Source organism: Solanum lycopersicum, chromosome 4 (assembly GCF_036512215.1).
Source record: "Solanum lycopersicum chromosome 4, SLM_r2.1".
Lineage (NCBI taxonomy): Eukaryota > Viridiplantae > Streptophyta > Magnoliopsida > Solanales > Solanaceae > Solanum > Solanum lycopersicum.
Window position 1 is genome coordinate 65,971,827 of NC_090803.1, and position 21,713 is coordinate 65,993,539.

Here is a 21,713-nt window from a genome sequence, read left to right on the forward strand (position 1 = left end):
TTCACAATGAGTTTAAAAGATAAATTAAAAGTAAGTATTTTCATACTTCATCATTGATAACGTGATCGAATTAAAATTAATTATGTGAAAATTAATTTAATATAAATAAAATTAGTTTTAATTAACAAATAATTAAACCATTGAACTTTTTCTTGTAAATAATAATAGATGAATCAAACGTTCACGGACATTAAAAAAAAAAAAGTTTAAATGTGCAAGTCCTCCCAATCAAACAAGCAACCGATGACCATCATAAAAGCAAGAGATATAGTAGACGTTTGGCCACATAATTTTACAGCTTAAATTTATAATTTTGATTTGAATAGTTATATGTAAATAAGTAAAATTTTAAATTAAATTTTAAGTTTCTTAAAATGTATTATTTCAAGTTTAATTAGTGATTTTAATATTAAACTTCATTTTTTTTTAACAACGTGACGACAAATATTCTACTATAAAAGAAACATAAAAATATATTATTTATTTATGTAGTACATCAAGATGTTCCGATATCTTAATATATGAAGAATGAATGAACTAATAATTTACACAATTGCTAAGAGACTTCATAGGTAAGTAAGAAGTTGAAATGTCTCATACTAATATAATGACCGTCTAAAATGTATAACAATAACAACTTTTGTCTATTTGAGACTCCTAATTGATTTGCTCAATGTAACAAAGCTCTAAGCGACTGCTACTTTTAAATTCAACGAACATACTCACTTCATTTATTTTTATTTATCATGTTACATTTTTTAAAAGTTAATTTAATTAATTTTTAAAATTAAATTATATTACATTAATTTTATATATTTAAAAATTATATAAATAATATTATAAATTGCAATATTTTGCATAGTGTTTATCACAATTTCTTATACTGTAACTATAAAAATAGAAACCATGACAAATAATAAAAATCATTCTTTGCATGTTCTAAAATTGCTAAATACTTTAATATTTGTCTGGACCAATAGAAAATGGGGAAAATGCCACGTGTTCGGAGGAGAATGCTTATGACCCTACACGCTAAATGTAAAAATATCATTGAAAATTTCAGAACATGCATGCACCTTTATGCCTACCTCTCCAAGAAAAGTGGAGAAAATAGCCAAAATAAAGGTCACACACATTTTTAGTATTATTTTTTCACTTTACGACAATACTAACTAATATACCACGAATCTTCTGCACTTTTTTTCCCCATATTTTTGCATATATAAATATGAAAAAAAATACTTGCTCAAAAAAAAGCAAGAGAGAAAAATAAATAAAAATGGCGATAAATGGTAGATTGTTACGTACCTCTAAGCAAATGGGCTTAGGTAACAATAATGGTGGCCAGAATCAGTATTATTCTTTGATGAATAATTATTCGTTACGATTTAAATGTTTGAACAAAGGTAGACTTATTGGCGGAGCAGAGAAGAAGGTAGTAGTAGTAGCAACTAAGGCTGTTGGTACTGCGGTTGTATCTGAACCAATTACTACACAAAATTGGAAGATTTCAGATGTAAGTTTAGTCGCAGATAATGTATCAGATCTCATATTTCAAAACTTGAAAGATTTAGTCAAACAAATGCCGCAGAAATTGCATCATTTACAGTACTCCATTGAAAAGGTATGACTTTTCTTTAATTTTTAGTCTTAATTTATAATTGCTTATGGTAAATATGATTTGTGTAATCAGAGTGTTGAAATTATTCCAAGTATTACTTGCTGGAGTACATTTTTTTTTTCTATTCACTAGCCGAGACTAACACATATCCAATAATTACATCACATATTTGATTTTGACAGATTACTAAACTTGTTGAGTTTTTTGTCTTCAGGTACTTCAATAAAGTCATTTTCTTATTGAATTATTGAACCACCCATAATTTCTTCCTATAGTAAATGCCTTCAATTGTGTTCGTATTATAATGATTTTGATTGAAGAAATGAGTCTCGTTTGTTTTTCTGATGTGATCAAATAACTTGAAGTGAAACACAATTATTCTCAAACAGTTTCACTATCAATTGGACTAATGAGTTTTGGAAATCTTCTATCAATATATAGTACAAAATTTGGTTCCACATCAGCCAACAGTAAACAAATTATGAATGGTTCAACGATTCAATAGGAAAATAACATAGTTGAGGCACTGAGGAGATAAAACTCAACAAGTTTTAGAGATCTGTTTATATATTTGGCCTTTAAACAAATCAAGTTTGTTTTTTCCTTTTTCTGATTGGATATTGGAACTCTGTTTTGCAGGGTATTTTGGATTGCCGGTTCTTCAGTCTTTTAGCAGTTGCAGGGACATTGATTGGTTCATTATTATGCTTTATTGAGGTAAAATATATTAGTAATGTACTAGATTTTATGCAATTTTAAGACTACTAAATATTCTCATTTTGCAGGGTTGTTACTTAATCATAGAGTCATACATCCACTATTTTATCGCAATCTCACATAAATCAGACGTTGGACATGTAGTGCAGCTATTGATCGAAGCTATCGGTATGTTTTCCCCTCTCTTAAACGAACTGAATGAACAATTGTTTACATTATCAGCATAAAGAAGTTAAACTGTAACCGAATAATGTTCCTTTTTTTTTTTTCCAGATATGTTTCTATTGGGGACTGCTATGCTTACATTTGGAATGGGATTGTATGTCATGTTTGTGGGATCAAGAAATATTAATGTTAAAGGAGATGATGATGATCAATTGTCAGGCAAAAAGTTGTATTATTTTCAAACACTTCCATCATTAATGGGAATGAAATCAGTAATGCAAGCAAAAGCAAGAATAGGACATGCACTTATAATGTTACTTCAAGTTGGAGTATTGGAGAAGTTCAAGAACATACCTGTGGTTAATGGATTGGATCTTGCTTGTTTTGCTGCTGCTGTTTTTGTTTCATCTATTTGTGTTTTCATTCTTTCTAGGCTTGCTGTCACTAACACAAAGGCTGGAGACTAAGAAAAATGCACATTTTTACACTAAATGTATAAAGCAAGAAAAAAAAATTATAAGCAAAAAATAGGTATGTATACTAGTCAACAATTAGGACTTTGTTATAGTTGGCCTTATTATTTAACATAAATATTCTTTCAATCTGTAACAATTAAATACATTTGTTCATATGTGTACTTGTATATTATTGAATTAGTAAATGAGTTTCTTTACGCCTGGTCAATGAAATAGTTGAGAGCCGTGCAGCTTCAATTCCAGCAAAGACAAAAATAATAGGTGATTCCTCCTATAGTACAGAAAGGGGGTTGTTTGTATAGAAATGTTACTCACTCTAGGCACAACATAGTGCTAAGTTTTCACATACAATTGAGTAACTAAATATCCAATCAAATACTTTACATGATAGTTTACAGCAAATCTTGCACTAATTCAAGAGAGCTAAAAATTTGGTGCTTCACATTTGATAAAACTCACCACAATTTTAACAGTGTACGTAGGTCAACAAAAGAATTATAAATAGGTTAAAAAAAAGACCCTCCTAAAGAAGGCCAGTTTGTTCAAATGCACAACATACCATCACTGCATTTTTCTTCTTTCGTTCGATGAAACCTTTTCGGGCTCTCTCTATCCCATTCCCACCAGGGCTTCGAAAAAACAGTGCCCTTTGAATTCTGAAGAACAAATAGGAATATGCTAATCCTATCTGATCTCTCTATTGAATGTCATTAGCACATATCACAGAGGAAGCAAATATGCTCGAAACTTGGAGAAAGACTGGGTGTTGTTGTTTCGGCTATCCATTCTCGTGCAAACCAAGAATATACATCAACCTGTTAGAGGCTTTGCTTTTCTTATGTGACCCATGCTATTGACGAGATCCTTGCGTGTACAAACAGGAAACATGTTGATATTCTTGAACTCTTTAAACCGCCAAAGGACATATGGAAAACTCAGTTGATCACGGGATGTAAAGCGAACCACCTCATTGAACCATAAGCACATGAGCAGATTAGTTGATGGGGTGTGCTCTCTCACAATAATTGAAGCCTCAGATAGAGCTGCACCGATATAGTGAGTGTGAGAATGATTTACTGATTAGAATACAATCATCTCATTTGAACAAATTTTGGAATAGCAGCACTATAATTATGCAGTGGATAACAATCACGGTATATGCTTCATTTCAGCTGACAAGGAAAAGAGAAATTCTACCTTTTTTCCCATTGAATCTCTTATCCTCGGGGAGTCCATCTTGACGGTACTGAGCTATCTGCACGGCCACTTCCTCTGGAGTGGCTTTATTTTTCTTGACAACAGCCTTTGCCTCATCATACACACTACTCCGAGCTCCATGTTCCGAGATTGCTAGTACAGAGTTTGAACGCCAAAGCAGAGCCTCCAACACACCCAACGGATCCCTCCTAAGTTGGGACTTTGAGTCTACCCAAATGGAATATCTAGAACTTGGAAAGAGACGATGGGCCAGCATCTGATTAAATTAGACATGGATTAAATACTCATAAATCATTTCGCTAGTAAAATATTCACAATCGTACTAATTCAACCCTCATACTTCTAAATCTTAAGAGGATGTATTAAAAGACAACAAATTTTCTTTTCCAGACATTTTTAATCTTCAAAATTGGTTCATCATTCCAATTTGCTCCATCACACTTCAACTTTGTAAGGCACCATATTTCTTGACGACTCATGGAGAAGAATATTGGGAGTGGGACAAGATTACCAGAAGTTCCACTTTAAGTATTAGGATATGTTCATTGTAAAATGGAAAAGCATACAAGAAATTGAGGAATCGGGCGACAAGCATACCTTTGGGATTTTACCATTCAACCTTTGGTCTGTGAATGGTAGATTCTTAACCAGGATGATGCGCCACTTTCCGATGTAACGGTCATCACCAACTTTATGACCATCTGCCTCTTGTGATGCAAGTGTAATTTCATCCCAAAAAGCCACAAAGCAAACCTGCATCATTTAATTTTAACGACATAAATTAACTAAGGTGTCGAGCACCACTTTAAATCTCCAAACCAACTACATTGTGATTTAATTGTAATTTTACAAAGTGGAAACGTTAGACTGGAAATCAATCATGAGCATTAACAATCCCAAAAAATAACCTTCTTGAGAGATGACTCTGACATTCCTATAGGTTGATAGAGATCATCTCCACCACCAAATGCACAAGTTGACACCACAGCTTTGCAGGATTCCATGTAACTTCTATCTTCAACAGAAATCCTAAAGCCTCCTTTATCACTGTAAAAACCACAGTGGATGGATGCACCCGCTCCTTTCACCTGAGATAATGCTTAAGCAAAATTGTCAAAAGAAGAAGAAAGAGAAATACATAAATTATTTCACAGATAAATAGGTGATCACCAAAAAGCAAGACGCGGGTCGACAACCTTAAAACTTTCATCCCTTTGCTTGAGAGTTTGGTTTCCTGTGAATAAATTAAATCTTGACGCCCCCAAGTGTAGCTCATATGGCATTCCATCATCTAGAGAAGCAGGATTGGCCTCTGTGATGTATACCACCCGTTTAATAGGATCGGCAGGTACTTTATCCATGGGGAAATCAAGATGCTCAAGTCCTTCAGCTGGTAGTAACTTCAAGCAAGCTGCAAATCCATGTTATGTTACACAGTATTGAAGACAATGGGTCAAACAATATAGCACTTTGACAATTGCTATGTAATTAACCACAAAGGTGTGTTGAATACAATAGTTTTACCCCAAGAAAAGTCAAATGATCTACCCATATGGCAAATAGATCACCTTAGTACCAAATTTATGATTCTCTCTATATCTGAGATTCTCACATAGTAACTCCTAGAATCATTTGGATTTGATTTTCTCGTGATTGATAGAGAACTTGACTACACAGTCATTTGTTCTACTGGAGGGAGAGAATGTAGCTTGAGATTAGTTCATTTGGTCAACTTGTTTGAGGTTTGGGATCCTAATGAAAGTATATTTGGGGTAAGCAGAGAACACAGACTAGATCCAATTGTCATGCCCTTGAGAAAATTCAGTTGCTAGCTGAATGAAAAAAATAATCCTTCAGATGCCTCAGACGAAACCACCTAAAGGGTTGTTAATGAAAGCTGAAGAGTCCTATCGACTTTTATGAAGAGGCAAGGAGTTATAACTGCTATCTGTGTTTCCAAGCAACACAGCCGTTAACATGTTTGGCTGACAAAGGTTACATATTTAGATAGATGCAGTACCAACCAGTTCCGTCAGGCTACTTGATGAGCATATTCTTTTTTGTACAAGTACAAGTATAATCTCTTTCTTGTAAGAACAAATCAAGGTTATTTAGACCACAAGGAAGGGTACATTTATACCTTCACATGGAGAATTTAATTATCACTATTTTGAGTACAGATCATTTTAAGTCTCTCCCAAGGCAAGTATATGCATCTCGGTGTACATAATGAAGACAACTGTTGTATTGACCAAAACAATTCTTTACTGTTCTATTCGTTTGAAACACATTTTTATTCTCAGAAAGACAGTTGCAACTGAATTTTAACTTTTTAGTGTTCTATATGGATCAGTATCCCAACTCACAACGCTCAGCCCTCTTTCTATGGAGGTCTATCCTGTAGAGATGCTCAAATTGGATCATGATCAATTTCTAGCTTGGTAAAGTCCAAGGGATATCATTTCGGAGTGGAAGATTCTGAATAAGGCAATTGACATAGTAAGGACCAGATTTTTATCATTGTACTTATACCTAGCATTAGATTCATCAATTTATAGATATAACAATCAGTATCATTCATAAGTTCTAATCAGATATTGAACAAAAGACTACAGACATGCATATTTCAAGCAGGCCAATCCTAAAATAACTACAAGCCGTGAAATTCAATAATGCAAGTAATGTGCAGATTTTACATAAACTGCTATCATAGCAAAAGGCAATTAGGCACTAATATAATTTAGATCATATTGCGAAAAGAAACTCACGTTCTCTAACTCCATGCACGACATGAGTCACTAGATCAAGGCGATTCAAGTTCGTCGGCGGTTTCTTCTCAACAACCTTATCAGTTTTATTTCCAGTCACTGGATTCGAATTTTTAACAACCGAACTAGGTCTTCTTCCAATTCGAGAGGCTTCAAAGATAAGAAGACCTGCTGCAAGTAAGAATAGCAGAAAAGGCCACCACCTGAGGAGCTTTTTCAGGACAATATGAGAGAAACCAGTTTTGCCTCGGAGGGCATATTTCTTTCTCTTCCTACGAGCTCGTGCCCTAAGCTTGTTTGCAAATTCGTCGGGCTCGTCGTCGGAGACAGTAATGGAGACACTGTTGTTTAACATCGACGACGATGACGACATTGAACGGCGGCGACTAGACGGAGATTTAGCAGTGCAGTCGAGACGACGTCGTCAGTAGCTTTCTGTATGATCCTTGATCTACTAATTTTTTTCTCAGCATGGTATTAGCTGACCGACGCATTTATTTTTAACTTGTGTAATTTTCTTTTTAACTCTTATATTAAAAAAATATTTTATTTATTTAATTGTCCATTTTAAAAAACAACAAAGTTTTTTAATACTTCCCTTCGTATTAAATAGTCAAAGATGACTCTGGTAATCAAATTTAAAATTTAAAATTTAAAATTATTATTATAATATTAGTATAGTAAAAAACTTTTTAGTTAGATTTTTTTTTAAAAAATTGTGTCAAATTAATATGAGTCAAGTTGTAAGTAAATAATATCACACAATTGAAACAGATGAATTACAATTTTTTCATGTATCCACTTATAGGCAATCAATATCATAAATTCTATTTGGTATATACATCTTCAAATTTCATGGACTCAACGCAGAATTAAAAAATCTAATACATTTCGCTTTAAATGGCTTAATACGAAACACAATGATTGTTTAGATGACAAATATCTTTTAGGTTTCAGAAACTTATTGTGTCGAATTTTCATTCCAAACTTGAAAAAAACAAAGGTAAAAAGGATATAGTTCAATGATAAGTGTCATATCGTTGTCATTGTGGTGAAAATCATCATTTTGAGTTTGATTATCTCTATTAAGCTTCTTTGCTTCTTCTTGTATTTGCTTTCCCACGGTTGTATAAAGGATTTATAACATTTACACGATAATAAAGATGACTATAATTTTAGAGTGAATTCTAGACGAATATGAAACTAATAGCCGTCCTATTATTTTTTTAGAGGAGCTACAAAGATAGTACTCCAAGCAAAACCAAAACCATTTTTTTTACTACTAACTCGAGAAATATTACATGTTATTCTACTCCTAAATCCTAATTTAAGTTTTCAACTCATTTGAAAGTATTGGTGCAAAATCTATTCCACATTTAGCATAGTTGATTAAAATCTACTCTGCCTCTACCATCTTTCTTGTAGGAACCATTGCAGTATTCTCATATTTCCCACATCGAAACAAACAAATAAGTCACCAGCTGAGAGGAGCCTTAAAATGCAAAATCCATCAACCAGCTAAAGCATACCTTTCTCGGCCTTTTGGCTAAGATCAAGTGTAGTATCTGTTCTTATCAGTTTAATATCTGATATGTGGATCATTGATTCACACGATATTAACTCAATTTTTTAAGGGGGAAGACCCATCAAAGTAGCTTGCTACTTGGGTCTTCATGCGTCGCCTGGGCGTTGCACTACAGCCCAGGCCTGGCACACCCCACCAAATCAAGTTCAAATTATGTAGTAATGGTCAATGATTGACAAAAACTTATTCTTAAACAACCTAACTATACTAAAATCTTAAGAAGAGTACAATTGAATTGATTGATAGTGTTTTAACAAGAAGTTGGAAGCATCAAGCCAGAACAACGCGATCCAAATGATCAAACGTTCAATGCAACCTGCAGTCGCGCTCAATAGTAAAGATGCATTACATAGTATATCTGTACCTACCTATAGTTCTGATGCTTTTTCCACACCATTGGATCTATAACGAACTATTGTATGAGTTGCTTGTTGTAGAGGAACTAGCAAATCGTTGTCAATGCACTCGTACCTGGAAAAAAAAAAAGAAGCCAAATTGAGTAATGAGATAATGTAGTTGGTGCTGCTGCAAATTAGATGTAAATTTACACTCACAAGTTTTTGCAGAGGTCATCAGTTACTGTGGAGAGAGTAATAATTTTCATTCTTGTCTCAACGAGCTTATCTTCAGCATAGCTACCAAATGGCTCTTCCAAGAACATTGAAAGCCTTTCGATATTTGTTTCAAGTTGCTGCTGTTGATCCTCAAAAAGGTTCTGTTTTATTTCGCGTTCTTCTTTTGTTATTTCATTTGCAAACAGAGCTCCAAAATAGTAGTATGCAAATGGATAGGAACAGGCGAGAACTCGCCTTGATAAGGCGAGTCTATAAAATCCACTCATTGCCCAGCTGAAATCTTTTAACTGGAACTCCTTTGATTCAAGGCTATGGACTTTATCAAGTATTTTTTGCTTCGATTCAGATGCTTCAATCTTCAACGAACCAATATGAGCCTTATAACGACTATAATAGTGAGTAAGACGCCAATAGTCCTCTACAGAATCCTCCTCACTTTTCAAATGATTTTCTTTGTATCTGCCACAAGTGTGACCTGCTATACTATTCCATGTGTGTTCAAATCCAGTAGCTTCACCACAGAGCCAACTACAAACAACAAAACAAAATCTTAAACTTACGGCTAAAGCTGCATATTACAAGTACAAAAAGAACTCGAATTCACAAGTCTTACCAAAATGGCTGTCCACATATACACTGTACCAGGTTGCATCCTCCATCCTTCTCCACAATTTTATGACATTTTGGACAATGCTTGGTTTTCTCTGATAACCAATTGACAGTGGGAGCTTCATCGTCGCACTTCTTAAGCCAAAGGTCCCACATAACACACGAACAAGGTGAGTGCAGTTCACACAAGCAGTTAAAACAGAATTGCTGACCACATGCACATTCAACCTCACAGTACTCGTCATCCTCAACACGAATTGCATTTCCACAATGAGGAACACTAGGGCACCATTTAACCCTCTTATTATCCTCGATATATGATTCTAGGATAAAACGATCAAACTTCTCCGCCAAATTAGGATCCTTTGCAGTGACTAAATCCCTAATCTTTCCTTCATCACATATCGCTTTGCATTTCTGAGCCATGCATGTTACACGTCTACTCTTACCATCATTTATCTTTACTACGAAATACTCTGTCCAACCTAGGTAAGACAATAAGAGAGAGAAAACAACTTTTAGGCTACATCATCCGTAAGTAGGAGTGAAAAGACTCGTGAACAAGAAGAAATTCGATCAAAATGAAGGATAGTAGATGCTCACAATCATTGCAAAACCTATGATTGCATTCCATCAACGTCGTTTGCTCATCAGGGAAATCTTCAAAGCAAATTTCACATGTATATTCGGTTGAGGGGTCGGAGGAAGGATTGTCATTTTTCTCCTCTAGTGTTATACCAGCTTCTACAAACAATCTTTCTTTCCCTCTTTCAACAAAAATTGCAAAGACCTTATCGACATCCCATTGATAATGAATAAGCAACGTTCGTGCATGATGTTCTTTCAGAGAAAGCAAGTCTACTACTCTCTGTAGATCTTCTTTCTACAAATTTTATTGAAATGATTCACATCTCTAACACTAGTATAAAAAAAGTTGAAAACAAAGAAATCGAGACAAAAAATGTAGCTAACCTGTGCTGCTAAAAGGGATTCTTTCCTTATTACCTACAAAATCCAAAAATGAGGACTCAAATCATCACTTAAAAAGACACAAAACTACACACAACTTTCAGCATGTAAGTACCAAATATCACATAATTGAAAGGCCAATTTGCTTTCCCCGTTTTTCGTCAATTAGTATTTGCATCCAAGACTCTTCATGCCATCATACAAGTGTTTTTTGTTAAGTGTAAAAGAACTTACCTTATTTCTATGCTTTAAATCATAGTTCTTTTGCAACTATCAATGGTAAAATGGAAAGAGTTTGAAGTTAAAACTAATATACTCCTTACGTTGCAATTTCTTTATCTGGTTTTGACTTGACAAACTTAAAAAAAAAGTAAAGAAGAGTTTTAAATCGTATAATCTTAAAACTAAAGATACGTAGAATATACCAAAACATCTTTTAATCATATGGTTTTAAACAACTCATGTGATCAAGTTGGAATCAAAAGTTGCCAAAAAAAAAAAAGAAAGAAACATTTTCTTGAAATAGACTAACAAAAGGAAAAGTAAAACAAACAAATTGAAACAGACGGAGAACTTGATTTGATCAAAAGGAAAAAGATATAATACCCTGCATGAAGGAGCTTTGCCACAAGATAAATTATCATCAGATTCGGGTTCCGGGTCACGATCATAATCATCCTCGTATTCTCCATTATAGTAGTCTTCATCACTGCCATATATGTCATCCATATTTATGACAACCCAAAAAATCAAAATACCTCAAAGTTGCACAAAAATGGGAACTTAGAAAAAAAAAATTAGAATGGGATTCTGCTCTTCTCTTTTTTTAGTTCGTCACCAATCTTGATCTTTTTGGAGGGGAAAGCAAGTAACCCCTCCAAAAAAGAGATAATTTTTTTTTTACTGTTATTAGTTTCCTAAAGAGAAAAAAACAGAGTGATTTTGATTGTTATGATATTATTGGCCTTATATAGTTTCTTTGTTTAGTGGAGCTCCTTGGTCATTGGTTAACCATTTAAAACTTTTTATATTAGAGTGAAGGTGGACCGTAAATAGTGTGAAGGATAAAGATAAAAAAAAGTAGAAGAAAAAGCGCTTAACCATTTAACTCAACAACTAATTCTTGCCTATTAACCTTTTCTTAATTTTTATTGTGATTAGATTATTTTTTTTTCCGAATAATATGGTTAAATGAAGTAGTGTTAATTATTATTATGGTGACATTGGAAGTTTGGGGAGTAAAAGATATTGAGTTGGAAACTTGTCTTAAGCAACTTTTTTTTGGTATTTTTCCCAAATTTGTAGATGAAGTTTTGTACCTAAATTGCGGCAAAAATGGATTTGTACTAAAAGCATCCACATTTGGTTGTTTTCAACGAGTGGACAAAGGGTTCCTTTTTTTAGGCACAAAAATCTCCAGAACTATATTAAACATTGAACAAGAAACTAAACTCAAAAAATACCATCAACAGAACAAATTGTAATTCTGAGTAGGGACTAATACAAAAATTTCACAAAGAAGCAATTTGAGTGATGATAAATCTGAAACATTTTCTCATCTTCAACAGTCAAAACAGATCATTGATATGCTCTTTTTTCCCCAATCTGGGTCAATAAACCACCAAATCTGTGAACCAAAAGTAGAACAAGGATTACAAACACAAATCTTGGATTACACCTATGTAAACCCTCATTATCAGTTTTTTTGCATAATCTATCTTTAACTCACTACAACTATAACGTATGACGATTTTACATACCTTTCTACCAAATGCTGCCACAGTGAGTAAGTACCAACCTGGACAGAGAAAGCAAAGAATTAGAAGCTCTCATACATGGGTCCTTCAGTGAAATAGCGCACAAAGAAAAGAAGGAAAAGATAATATTCAGAGTGTAACCTCAACGCTTGGAAAATTGTGGACGCTTGCGAGCCTTCTTGAGACCAACTTTCTTCCGCTCAACAACTCTGGCATCTCTAGTTAACAGACCCTCCTCCCTCAATGGTTTTCTATGGCTCTCACTAACCTTTAGGAGTGCACGAGCAATGCCAAGGGAAATTGCTTGAGCCTGCCCAGAAAGGCCACCGCCTTCCACCTTGACAAAAATGTCATAACTAGCCTCATATCCTAAAGTGGCCAGTGGAGTTTTGACATATTGAATCCACAATGGATTTCCTTGAAGATATTCCTGCAAATCATGACATATGTCAAGTCTCATATAGTCAAAAGCAACAAAACGATGAATAAAAAGATAGCATAAAAAAAGACGCAGTCAGCGTTAATCAGAATGTTGATGATTTGCTTCATCGGACCTCGAGTATAGAGACCTCAATAATATTAAAAACACTGACGTGTGGTTCCTTATCAAAAAATAACACTTCTATTCACATAGCAACATCACAAAAATTTCACACACCTTTTGGATCTCAGGAGTTTTCCAGTCTGCTTAACACAGCTTACTTCTTTATAAGAACTTAGCACATCCTACTTATCTAATTTAATTGTTCCTCTGCTGCCATGCTTTTATTTACGGAACTTGAAACGGAGAAGTTGTGTTCCTCTCATGGTTCTGTTATATGCACCACTGATCCACAAAAATAGTTTATGCATGCATTTCCCAAGAAACTCAAAGGTATCAGTACGCTTCCTGCTTCTATGTTCTATTTGCTTTTCAAGGCTGGATTTTCTACTTTACGATCTCTATACACTCTTAACATAGTTTTCCCTCGATAATGAATTTCTCACACAGAACATTATGAAGTACGATATGCCTTTCTAAAGCTTTCTAGCTACATCGATTTGAAGTGACCATTTTCAGCAACCCGCAACTTCTAAAAAAGACACATGAGAATCATGGTCGAACCAGATAAACCATTTGGCTAACCGTGTCACATATGTTACTGAGCATCATCTTACCTAATGCAGATATTAGAAACCACTGGAAACCTTTATTAAATTACCATCTGCAATAATCTTTTATTTTTTCTTATCATTTTTCCTGTAATAGCAGATAATTCCTCAGGAAAACGGCATAGCTTCATGGCAAACTAGTTGGGATTAGAAGCTATTCATCTCTAATAGATCCATTTCATCAAATACTAATCACTTTAGCAATTAAGGCACATTAGCTTCTCGAAACATCACATTTAGCTAGCGTTTGGCCATAGATTTAAAAAATTATCTTCAAATATTAGCTCGGCCTTGAAATTTGATCAGAAGACCAATTTTTGGGTTTTGGGGACTTTCACTCACAAAAGTTCCATTTTTTCCAAGTAAAATGCATGTCCAAACTAACTGAATCAAAAACTCAATATTTTCAAGTTTCACCTTCAAAATCTATTCAAACACACAGAAATCCTGGAGAAGAATGCTATCACAAGACCTAATTCAATGGTAACAAGAACAGTGCAATCCTACTTTCTGCAATTGTACTTGCCAAACTGAATACCCAATTTAAAAAGTGCAATTTTTATTGAGAAAATCATACATTAAGTGCAAGTAAAGAAGTGAAATTGAGGTAGACAAACACCTTAGCATCACGATAGTTGATGATGATTTTTCCAGAACCTTCCTGAAGAACAACACGAGCACTTGCACTTTTACGTCTACCAGTTCCAAAAATAGGCTGCGCAGCGAAACCTCCAGGAAGTCTACTTTTCACAAGCTTCAAAAGATTCTCTCTGGTTTCCAATTCCTCCGTCTCCGGTGCTTCAGCAACAGAAGCTGACACTACAAGCGTAGAGATTTTGGAAGCGAGAGAGAAAGAGAATTGCTTCGAATGAGAAAGGGATACAGCATAGGGTTTTTGAGAAATCTGAGAAGAAAATGAAAGAGAAGCAAAAGATGAAGCGAGAGAAGCCACGGAAATCGCCATTTTCGACTCTCTCTATCTAACTGTCTATCTTCTTTCGAAGATTGAGTAATAGATAATGTAAAGGAAAAACGGGTAAAGGCCTGTTTGGGTATAACCCAAATGCTTCAAAGACAAATATTCACACATATTATATTTATTATTATTATTATTATTACAAATTACAAAATTGGTTAAACATAAAATTCAAGGGTTAAAAAAAAAACATGATCATCGACTTACCATACAAATTGAAATTGAACAGATATGATAAATGATATAACGATTGTGAAATCGAAAATTAAAATTATCAAACTAAAGTTCTCAATGCTGTACCACATTACACAATTGAAATTTCAACGATAAATCTTTTCATGTCTAAGGCTAATTGAAAAATAACCATTATCTTAGAGTTTCAAATTTCACAATGATGACTATTTTTAATAGACAGGGCCAAAAATTGGCTTCATTTTTAGAATACTTGTAAAGTTGTACCGAAGAACAACACACAATATTGGGTATTTACCATCAGATGGCTATAAACAGGACAAGTACAACTACACAACTAGTTGTTCTGCTCAGAAAAAACCAAGTCTTGTACGCGGATGTTTGAAAAGTTCACAACACTGAACGAACAAGTTCAGTATTATAATCATCTCTGTTACTGATCACATTGGTGCTTCCATTTTAGCAGAGGGGGTCTAGCTTAGTTTCTACATTAGATGCTAAACTAATATAGTAAATACGCCTAGATCTTACTAGACCACAGGCTGCCCAGCTTAATTAAGGGTCAACGTAAATGATTTCAGCTTGTACAGAAGCTCTCCTGAAGCGAAGCAACTCTTTTAGCATCTCCCATGCACCGTCAACTGAAGCTGGCTTGACTGTCATTCTTTCAAGAACAGGTGAATTTGAAAGCAGAAAATTGACGAAATTTAGCTCTTGTTTAAGCCCAGTTATACCAGCAATCTTAACATGCCTCAATTGATTGAACATACAATTCTGGTAATCCTCTTTCATAACACTGGCAACTGTTCTCAAAGTACTTTGTTCTTCTGTGCGTGCCTACAAAATGATAATGACATGAATGTACAGAGCTTAAAGACAGTTCGGCAGATGCTGTGAAAAGTTTACATGCTGCAAAATAGGTCGGGTACATGAATATTATAGATGCAGTGAAGTATGTTGAAGCCAGTTTATGATTGGTCCTAATGAAGTTCAAGTGATATTTGAAACTCACCAACATCTCAAGCTCTTGTAGGTTAGGGGAACTTCTGAGAAGGCAAAGTGCTGCCAGACACTCATCCAAATGGTTGAAATTTATGCGCATTGAAAGAAAACTTAGCTCATCACAAGGCGTAGGTAGTCTTCCTGGCACTTTATTGTCAGCCAGATACTGCACACATAACAATGATTAGTATACATTTTCTCCAAAGATTGACAAGGTGTCTCCGTTTCAAATATCCAATAAATAATGCAGGGAGATAAACTTGGCAAAGGCATCCATTAGAGAAATTTTACATTGTAGTGAAGAAAATAAGAACAGTAAGGTTCTGTTAGGTTGGCACAAGATATATGATACAACAAGGGAGGAATCTCTTCAAGAGAAAACCCATTCCTAACAATTTTCCAGTGAATTTAGAATGAAGCCAATGACAGTGGTAGGAAGTAGTTGCAAGATGTGATGATGGTGTATTTTGAAATAGTAGATAACACAGAGCAATTACAATTGTTTCAAATAAGGACCTGCGAGTACTAATGGGCAGTGAAAGTTGGAGATTTGTAATAAAATATGAGTTGCACCACAGGACACAAGTCATTTGCACATGGTAGTATTAGATAATTTGACCCTAATGATATTGCATTATGTTAGACAAGCAAATACCGAAAAGTTAAAGATCCAGCTCCATACTTTTGATTATCAAACATCATTTCATGCTAAATTTTACAGGAAGCAAATGCTGGGAAGAGAAGTTGCCATCAATTCTTTAGAAATCTACAATCATAGCACAAAAGGTAAGTATGAAGAATACCTTCAAGAAAAAGCTCTGTACTTCAAGCCTTTGAAGACGAGGCAAATGAGCAAAAAACTTGACCAAATTTCCAGCACTGCCTAGAGTAAGATTTTTGTCAAATCCAGGATTTACATATAGCCCAATAGAAACGATAGCAAGATTGAATGTGTTCATGAAATTGATGTCTTCAAAAACACCTCCAACATCAAAGAAGAGGAGATTCGGTGCGTGGATTTTAAGATCGGAGAAGCCCTCAAAATTCATCAGTGTAAGCCGCTCAAGTAAATGGCATCTCGACACAAGTTGCTCAAATGCATCCTGTTCCATAGTGATGTGCTGAAGATCGAGGCTTTTCAAGCTTTTAAAACCATTAAATGTGTGAGGTGGTTTTAGAAGACAATTAAAAAGCTCCAAGTGGTTCAACTTTTGACAAAGATATATAGAAGAATGGAGTTTGTAGCGATGTCCTTTCCATATTTCAAGAATAAACTCCTTCACAGCACCCCTTGATAGAAAGAGAATCCATCTATCAATATCACACACCCCTTGAAGATCCCGATGAGAAAGCTTGAACTTGTGTATGGGACCAGAATGAAGTAAAAGAACATGATCAACAATGTTTACTATCTTATTTTTTATGAAGGTTTGGTCTTGGGATGAGATCAAAAGAGATTGATTGTCAAATACAAGGTTTGGAAGAGTAACCCATTTGTTTCTCCATTTACTTGACAAGACACTTGTCCTCACAGCATCCCTAAGTGACAAATGAGACAGAATCTTGTCGACAATCTGGGCTGGTAAGTTGCTGATATCGTCCACCTCAAGTTCTGCATTGCAAAGGAAATTGGATGGTATATGTTGCTTCTGCATAGTAACAAAGAAGAAGACATTCATCCAAATGAGAAAAATGTGTATTTTTAGTTTATAACATACATACCTGCATACAAGAGTGCTTACAAAAATGCAAAGATGTCAATATGACAACCCAAGAGAGAGAAATTATCATTGTGGTTTACTGACAAAGAACGGCATAGGATAAGAGCACTCAGAGTTCTGTTTTTCTTCAAAATGATGCTACTATAATTTGTCTCAAGAGAATAGTTACAGATATGCTGGCCAATTTTTAACCAATTATGATCAATGTCTACAATTAAAGTAGTCATTTACTTGGTAATGCTCAAGGGGCGGGAATGGCCATTCGAACTCTTCTGGGAGAGGATTTCATCACAAACACAGATTTAAGGGATGCCTGATCTTTCACATCACCATTTAGCCATTGCAATTATTTTTCCCATTGCACAACGTCATCATGCAATTGAGGTCGAGTGGTTGATGTTGACCACTATAATTGGGCCAGAAATTATAGTAAATTAACTCAAAAGGTAAATGCAGTACTTTACTCTGTCAAGCACTGTAGCACATAAATTGAAAACTAGGGGACTAATTATCGTCAGAAAATGTCGAAAGAAGCACACATCAGTGAGAACAATGAAAGAAAGCAAATTAAATGGTTCATTTTATCACATTACACAGTTACCATGAAATAAGCACATGACGTACCATTACACTCATTTTTTTGTAAAGAGATTGTAAAAAATGTCATGCCTCAAAGGTCCAAATAAAGCTCTTTTTGAGGATTTTTGCAGCTCCACCTGATTCATATAAAAGGGAAAAATGTACAATAAGCTATCAAGTAGAAAAACTTTTTAGCATCCATAGAGTAACGGAAGACACACCGCCGCTTTGCATATCATTCAACTGTGCTCTTCAATATTTTCCGTAAGAACTGCTCACTCCTTCACCAACAAACTCGTATGGTCTAAAAATGTTGTGTAAAATTTGTTAATATGTTGAACTCACCCATCATCAGAAGCAAACACTTTAAATGTGGTTTGAAAATAGATGGTCCAAACTTCAACAATTAGCTAATGTATTCATCGCAGAGTCTTATAAGAGTTGAACGGATAACTTTTGAAAGAAGTTGTCTAAAAAAAATTCTTTAAAACCATGAAAACAGAAAATGTGTTTGGATAGTTGGTTTTGAAGATTTGTGAATGGAGATCACCCTAAATAACTTGCTCAAGAAATAGCTTTTCTGAAGACTCCAAAAGAAACACATTTCGCAAAATTTCTTCCAAGATCTCAAAGAAACTTTCAGAACAAACACCTTAGATATTTCTTTATTTAGTAGTAATAGGTATGTTATGCTTGTTTTTCTACTAATTGAGGCACGGTCTTAAAGTGAATCATTTGATTTTGACACTTAAGTACTTTAAATTCCACTGTTACACTCAATTGATCAACATTTATGGACAATCCCTAACATAAATCGCAATCAAAAGCTTCCGAGAGGCACTAAATCAGGTAAAATCTTAACACGAATAGGTGCTTACACCAATAAAATGAATATACACACATATCTTGCATATACACTTTGTAACACTTAAACACGGTTAAGTGAAATGCATTTTCACTTTAATTTGCTAATTCTCAAGGTTAACTGTTTATTTAAGCATAACACCCGATGTGGGTAAGTATTTACCATCAATCAGTGGTAGTTAGTCAATAAGCAAAAACTTCTGCTTATCCCAGGAACACACCTAGACAGATGCTTATAACATGGATAATAAAGTGGCACACCTAAATCACTTTACAGAGAGCAGTGGCAGAAGAAATGAGTGTGGATCAAAACAAGTTATTTCCCATAGTCCTCATCATGTTTTACAAACTAGCAGAATTTTTTAGCATCCATATAGTAAACAGATTTAGCATCCATATAGTAAACAGAAGGTATACATTCGCTTCACATAAACATTCAAGCCATATATCCTTACTATAATCCAAAAGAACTGCTTATTCCTTTACCACAGAAGTTGTATCTTCTAAAAATGCGGAGTTAGAATCCATTAGTATATTGAATTCATCCATCAATAGATGCAAACACATCAAATGTTGATTTGATGCCCTAATTGCTAATTTCACCAATTAGCTAATGTTATCATTACATAAATTTATAGGATTTGTTCGGATAACATTTTTTTTATAAGGTTTGTTTGGATGATTTTTGAAAACATGCAAAAACTAAAATGTTTTTGGATAATTGGTTTTTGAAGATTTATGAGTTGAAGAACACCCTAAAAACACATCATCAAAGTAATAGCTTTTCAGAAGATTCCAAAGAAACACATTTTTGCAAAAAAAATTCTCAAGATTCCAAAAGGAAATATAGAAAAACAAACGCCTTAAAAATTATCTTCATTCAGTTGTAATACATGTTGTGCTTGTTATTCTACTAATTGAAGCACAATCTTCACATGAATCATTTCATTTTGAAACTAAAATACTTCCAGTACATTGTGCCACTCAATTTATCAACATTCATGTAAAATAACAACATACCCACTGTAATACCACAAGTCGAATCTGTGAAGGTAAGATGTACTATACCTTACCCTTATCTTTGTAAGTCTAGAGAAGTTGTTTTCCACAAACCTCCAGCTCAAAAAAATGTAATTGAAGCAGGATTGCAAGAATATTATGACAACAAATCAGCAAGATAAAAAGGCAAATGAAGCAACTCACTGCTTCCGAGTGACACTAAATCAGTAGCAATTAGTCAATGAAAAGAAAAGAGTAGCACTTAGACATCTGCTTATGACTCACCTAAATCACTTCACATAGAGCAATGGCAGAACAAATGGTCGTGGATCACAAACAAGTTATACATCAGAAGCTATAATCCTCTAATTAACCATCATTAATCCTGAAAAACCCCATCAGAATCATCTAAATTTTCAACAATGTCTTACAAAACACATCAATATCCCAAAAAAACACCAACTTTATAGGGCTAATAACCTAGAAAACAAAAATTACCGACAAATAAAAACTCAAAAAAAAACATCACCGACAAACACCCTTTGTTTTATAGACTCTATCAATGATTCAAATCACACCAAAATTAACCTAAAATGGAACTTCAACACAGTAGGACAAGAAAAAAAAATTACAATATTGTTGCTGAACCGCAATTTAGGGCTAAATCAGTAGATACAAGAAGAAGACGAAGAATACCTTTGTTTCAGGCGGATGAATTTGGTAAATCTGTTACGCCGGAAAAAATGGAAGCAAATGATGTGTGAACTACTACAAAGCATAGTACTCCCCGTCCTGTTTTACCAACTCAGTAGTCATATAGTAGAGTACACAGCTAATATTTCGTATTCATATTAAAGTTAGATTTAATATTATTAATTATATATAGTGTTCATTTTACGTGACGACATATCATTTAACAATTAATTTGTTATTTGGATATATAGAGTCTATTTTACATAATGATAAATTAATTTTCATTCGTAAATATTATTTGACATATCTAATTAAGGATGAAAGAAATTTCAATCAAATCGTTATTACTGATACAGAGTATAATTATAAATATTAGTAGGCCAATCTTTAATTTTTTGATTTCATATTAAATGATGATGTTTTTAAGTATAAATGCATCTTTTGATATATTTATTGGAAAATAAAAGTATAAATATTTAATTATATTTTTAAGTTATAATAAAATTTATACATCTAAAGAGGGTAAATTTCAATAGGACTTTGTTTATCTTTATTTATTCAATATATTAAATTAACTTTTTTTATTTCTTCATTTTAACTTATCCAGAGGAAGACATGGTTTTTTTCTTTTTATTTTACTCTTATTATATGGTTTCCAAAATATCTCTCAATATTTTTTAAAATGTTATTAGTAACGTCATTGAATCGGTGGAGTAATAGACAGAAAATAATTATTAGATGATGTATTAGAGTTATCTAATATTGACTAAGAATATGGTTTTGTTCTATTGCCAACAAATAATAAATAGTTGTAATGTAAGTTACAAAATTCTACATATTGATATAATTATAAACCATAAAAATATATTTTTAACTTGGGTTGGATTATAACTTTTAACACGTTTTAATTTTGCTTTTCAACATTTTGGAGCTTGATTTCATAAAAGACGTGCCTCATAAGAACTTTTTCATCCCTACTCCTTTAAATATAATATTATTATATCTTGCTCTTTCGTGTTTTTTCTTTTTTTACAGTTTACAAAATTAAAGGTTCAATTAAATTTAGATCTACAGT

General features: G+C 33.8%; 5 protein-coding genes and 1 non-coding gene across 15 annotated transcripts; 2 read left to right on the top strand and 4 right to left on the bottom strand.

Moving 5' to 3' along the window:
• The first annotated feature begins 579 nt into the window (after positions 1-579).
• LOC101245158 (uncharacterized) lies at positions 580-3,194 on the top strand. 2 transcript variants are annotated; one of them, XM_004238161.5, is made up of 4 exons: positions 580-1,624; positions 2,261-2,338; positions 2,407-2,506; positions 2,612-3,194. In XM_004238161.5, exons 1-4 carry the CDS (start codon positions 1,280-1,282, stop codon positions 2,968-2,970), a joined length of 882 nt encoding a protein of 293 aa, XP_004238209.2. In that variant the 5' UTR covers positions 580-1,279; the 3' UTR covers positions 2,971-3,194. The 2 variants fall into 2 exon arrangements, with proteins under 2 accessions (XP_004238209.2, XP_004238210.2); XM_004238162.5 differs by having other exon boundaries at positions 580-1,516.
• Positions 3,195-3,269: 75 nt separating this feature from the next.
• On the bottom strand, positions 3,270-7,537 carry LOC101245644 (probable hexosyltransferase MUCI70). The gene is made up of 6 exons (XM_004238163.5): positions 6,966-7,537; positions 5,394-5,608; positions 5,106-5,285; positions 4,795-4,950; positions 4,177-4,453; positions 3,270-4,022 (listed from the first exon to the last, which is right to left on the bottom strand). Exons 1-6 carry the CDS (start codon positions 7,336-7,338, stop codon positions 3,790-3,792), a joined length of 1,434 nt encoding a protein of 477 aa, XP_004238211.2. The 5' UTR covers positions 7,339-7,537; the 3' UTR covers positions 3,270-3,789.
• A 953-nt stretch (positions 7,538-8,490) lies between these two features.
• Positions 8,491-8,686, top strand: LOC112941414 (U2 spliceosomal RNA). Its single transcript, XR_003246698.2, has one exon. It is a non-coding gene; the product is annotated as a U2 spliceosomal RNA (small nuclear RNA).
• Positions 8,687-8,768: 82 nt separating this feature from the next.
• Positions 8,769-11,644, bottom strand: LOC101245941 (probable E3 ubiquitin-protein ligase ARI2). The gene is made up of 6 exons (XM_004238164.5): positions 11,310-11,644; positions 10,707-10,739; positions 10,338-10,617; positions 9,739-10,219; positions 9,105-9,653; positions 8,769-9,021 (listed from the first exon to the last, which is right to left on the bottom strand). The coding sequence occupies exons 1-6, from the start codon at positions 11,430-11,432 to the stop codon at positions 8,919-8,921; spliced, it is 1,569 nt and encodes a 522-aa protein (XP_004238212.2). The 5' UTR covers positions 11,433-11,644; the 3' UTR covers positions 8,769-8,918.
• Positions 11,645-12,235: 591 nt separating this feature from the next.
• LOC101246242 (small ribosomal subunit protein uS9c) lies at positions 12,236-14,677 on the bottom strand. 2 transcript variants are annotated; one of them, XM_010322065.4, is made up of 4 exons: positions 14,232-14,677; positions 12,602-12,890; positions 12,464-12,501; positions 12,236-12,330 (listed from the first exon to the last, which is right to left on the bottom strand). In XM_010322065.4, exons 1-2 carry the CDS (start codon positions 14,574-14,576, stop codon positions 12,603-12,605), a joined length of 633 nt encoding a protein of 210 aa, XP_010320367.2. In that variant the 5' UTR covers positions 14,577-14,677; the 3' UTR covers positions 12,236-12,330; positions 12,464-12,501; position 12,602. The 2 variants fall into 2 exon arrangements, with proteins under 2 accessions (XP_010320367.2, XP_004238213.2); XM_004238165.5 differs by having other exon boundaries at positions 12,464-12,506; positions 14,232-14,672.
• Positions 14,678-14,827: 150 nt separating this feature from the next.
• LOC101246710 (F-box/FBD/LRR-repeat protein At1g13570-like) lies at positions 14,828-20,798 on the bottom strand. Of its 8 annotated transcripts, none has more exons than XM_069296489.1 (7): positions 20,642-20,795; positions 20,231-20,330; positions 18,304-18,386; positions 18,128-18,219; positions 16,586-17,394; positions 15,793-15,948; positions 14,828-15,617 (listed from the first exon to the last, which is right to left on the bottom strand). In XM_069296489.1, exons 4-7 carry the CDS (start codon positions 18,168-18,170, stop codon positions 15,336-15,338), a joined length of 1,290 nt encoding a protein of 429 aa, XP_069152590.1. In that variant the 5' UTR covers positions 18,171-18,219; positions 18,304-18,386; positions 20,231-20,330; positions 20,642-20,795; the 3' UTR covers positions 14,828-15,335. The 8 variants fall into 8 exon arrangements, with proteins under 8 accessions (XP_069152590.1, XP_069152586.1, XP_069152589.1 ...); XM_069296485.1 differs by having other exon boundaries at positions 16,586-17,431; positions 20,642-20,733; XM_069296488.1 differs by lacking the exon at positions 20,231-20,330 and having other exon boundaries at positions 20,642-20,798.
• Positions 20,799-21,713: the final 915 nt, after the last annotated feature.

What these genes read in the sequence shown, in the direction of transcription:
- LOC101246242 (XM_010322065.4), bottom strand. Translation starts at nt 14,576, where the DNA reads ATGGCGATTTCCGTGGCTTCTCTCGCTTCATCTTTTGCTTCTCTTTCA. An exon ending in TCAACTATCGTGATGCTAAG is followed by an intron (nt 12,891 to 14,231) that starts GTGTTTGTCTAC and finishes CATGATTTGCAG; the next exon opens with GAATATCTTCAAGGAAATCC.
- LOC101246710 (XM_069296484.1), bottom strand. An exon ending in TACAGAGCTTTTTCTTGAAG is followed by an intron (nt 15,949 to 16,585) that starts GTATTCTTCATA and finishes TTATGTGTGCAG; the next exon opens with TATCTGGCTGACAATAAAGT. An exon ending in TACAAGAGCTTGAGATGTTG is followed by an intron (nt 15,618 to 15,792) that starts GTGAGTTTCAAA and finishes ATCATTTTGTAG; the next exon opens with GCACGCACAGAAGAACAAAG.
- LOC101245644 (XM_004238163.5), bottom strand. Translation starts at nt 7,338, where the DNA reads ATGTCGTCATCGTCGTCGATGTTAAACAACAGTGTCTCCATTACTGTC. An exon ending in AAAGGGATGAAAGTTTTAAG is followed by an intron (nt 5,286 to 5,393) that starts GTTGTCGACCCG and finishes GCATTATCTCAG; the next exon opens with GTGAAAGGAGCGGGTGCATC. An exon ending in TGAATGGTAAAATCCCAAAG is followed by an intron (nt 4,454 to 4,794) that starts GTATGCTTGTCG and finishes TAATTTAATCAG; the next exon opens with ATGCTGGCCCATCGTCTCTT.
- LOC101245158 (XM_004238161.5), top strand. Translation starts at nt 1,280, where the DNA reads ATGGCGATAAATGGTAGATTGTTACGTACCTCTAAGCAAATGGGCTTA. An exon ending in TACAGTACTCCATTGAAAAG is followed by an intron (nt 1,625 to 2,260) that starts GTATGACTTTTC and finishes TCTGTTTTGCAG; the next exon opens with GGTATTTTGGATTGCCGGTT. An exon ending in CATTATTATGCTTTATTGAG is followed by an intron (nt 2,339 to 2,406) that starts GTAAAATATATT and finishes CTCATTTTGCAG; the next exon opens with GGTTGTTACTTAATCATAGA.
- LOC101245941 (XM_004238164.5), bottom strand. Translation starts at nt 11,432, where the DNA reads ATGGATGACATATATGGCAGTGATGAAGACTACTATAATGGAGAATAC. An exon ending in TCATAGGTTTTGCAATGATT is followed by an intron (nt 10,220 to 10,337) that starts GTGAGCATCTAC and finishes TGTCTTACCTAG; the next exon opens with GTTGGACAGAGTATTTCGTA. An exon ending in GATGACCTCTGCAAAAACTT is followed by an intron (nt 9,022 to 9,104) that starts GTGAGTGTAAAT and finishes TTTTTTTTCCAG; the next exon opens with GTACGAGTGCATTGACAACG.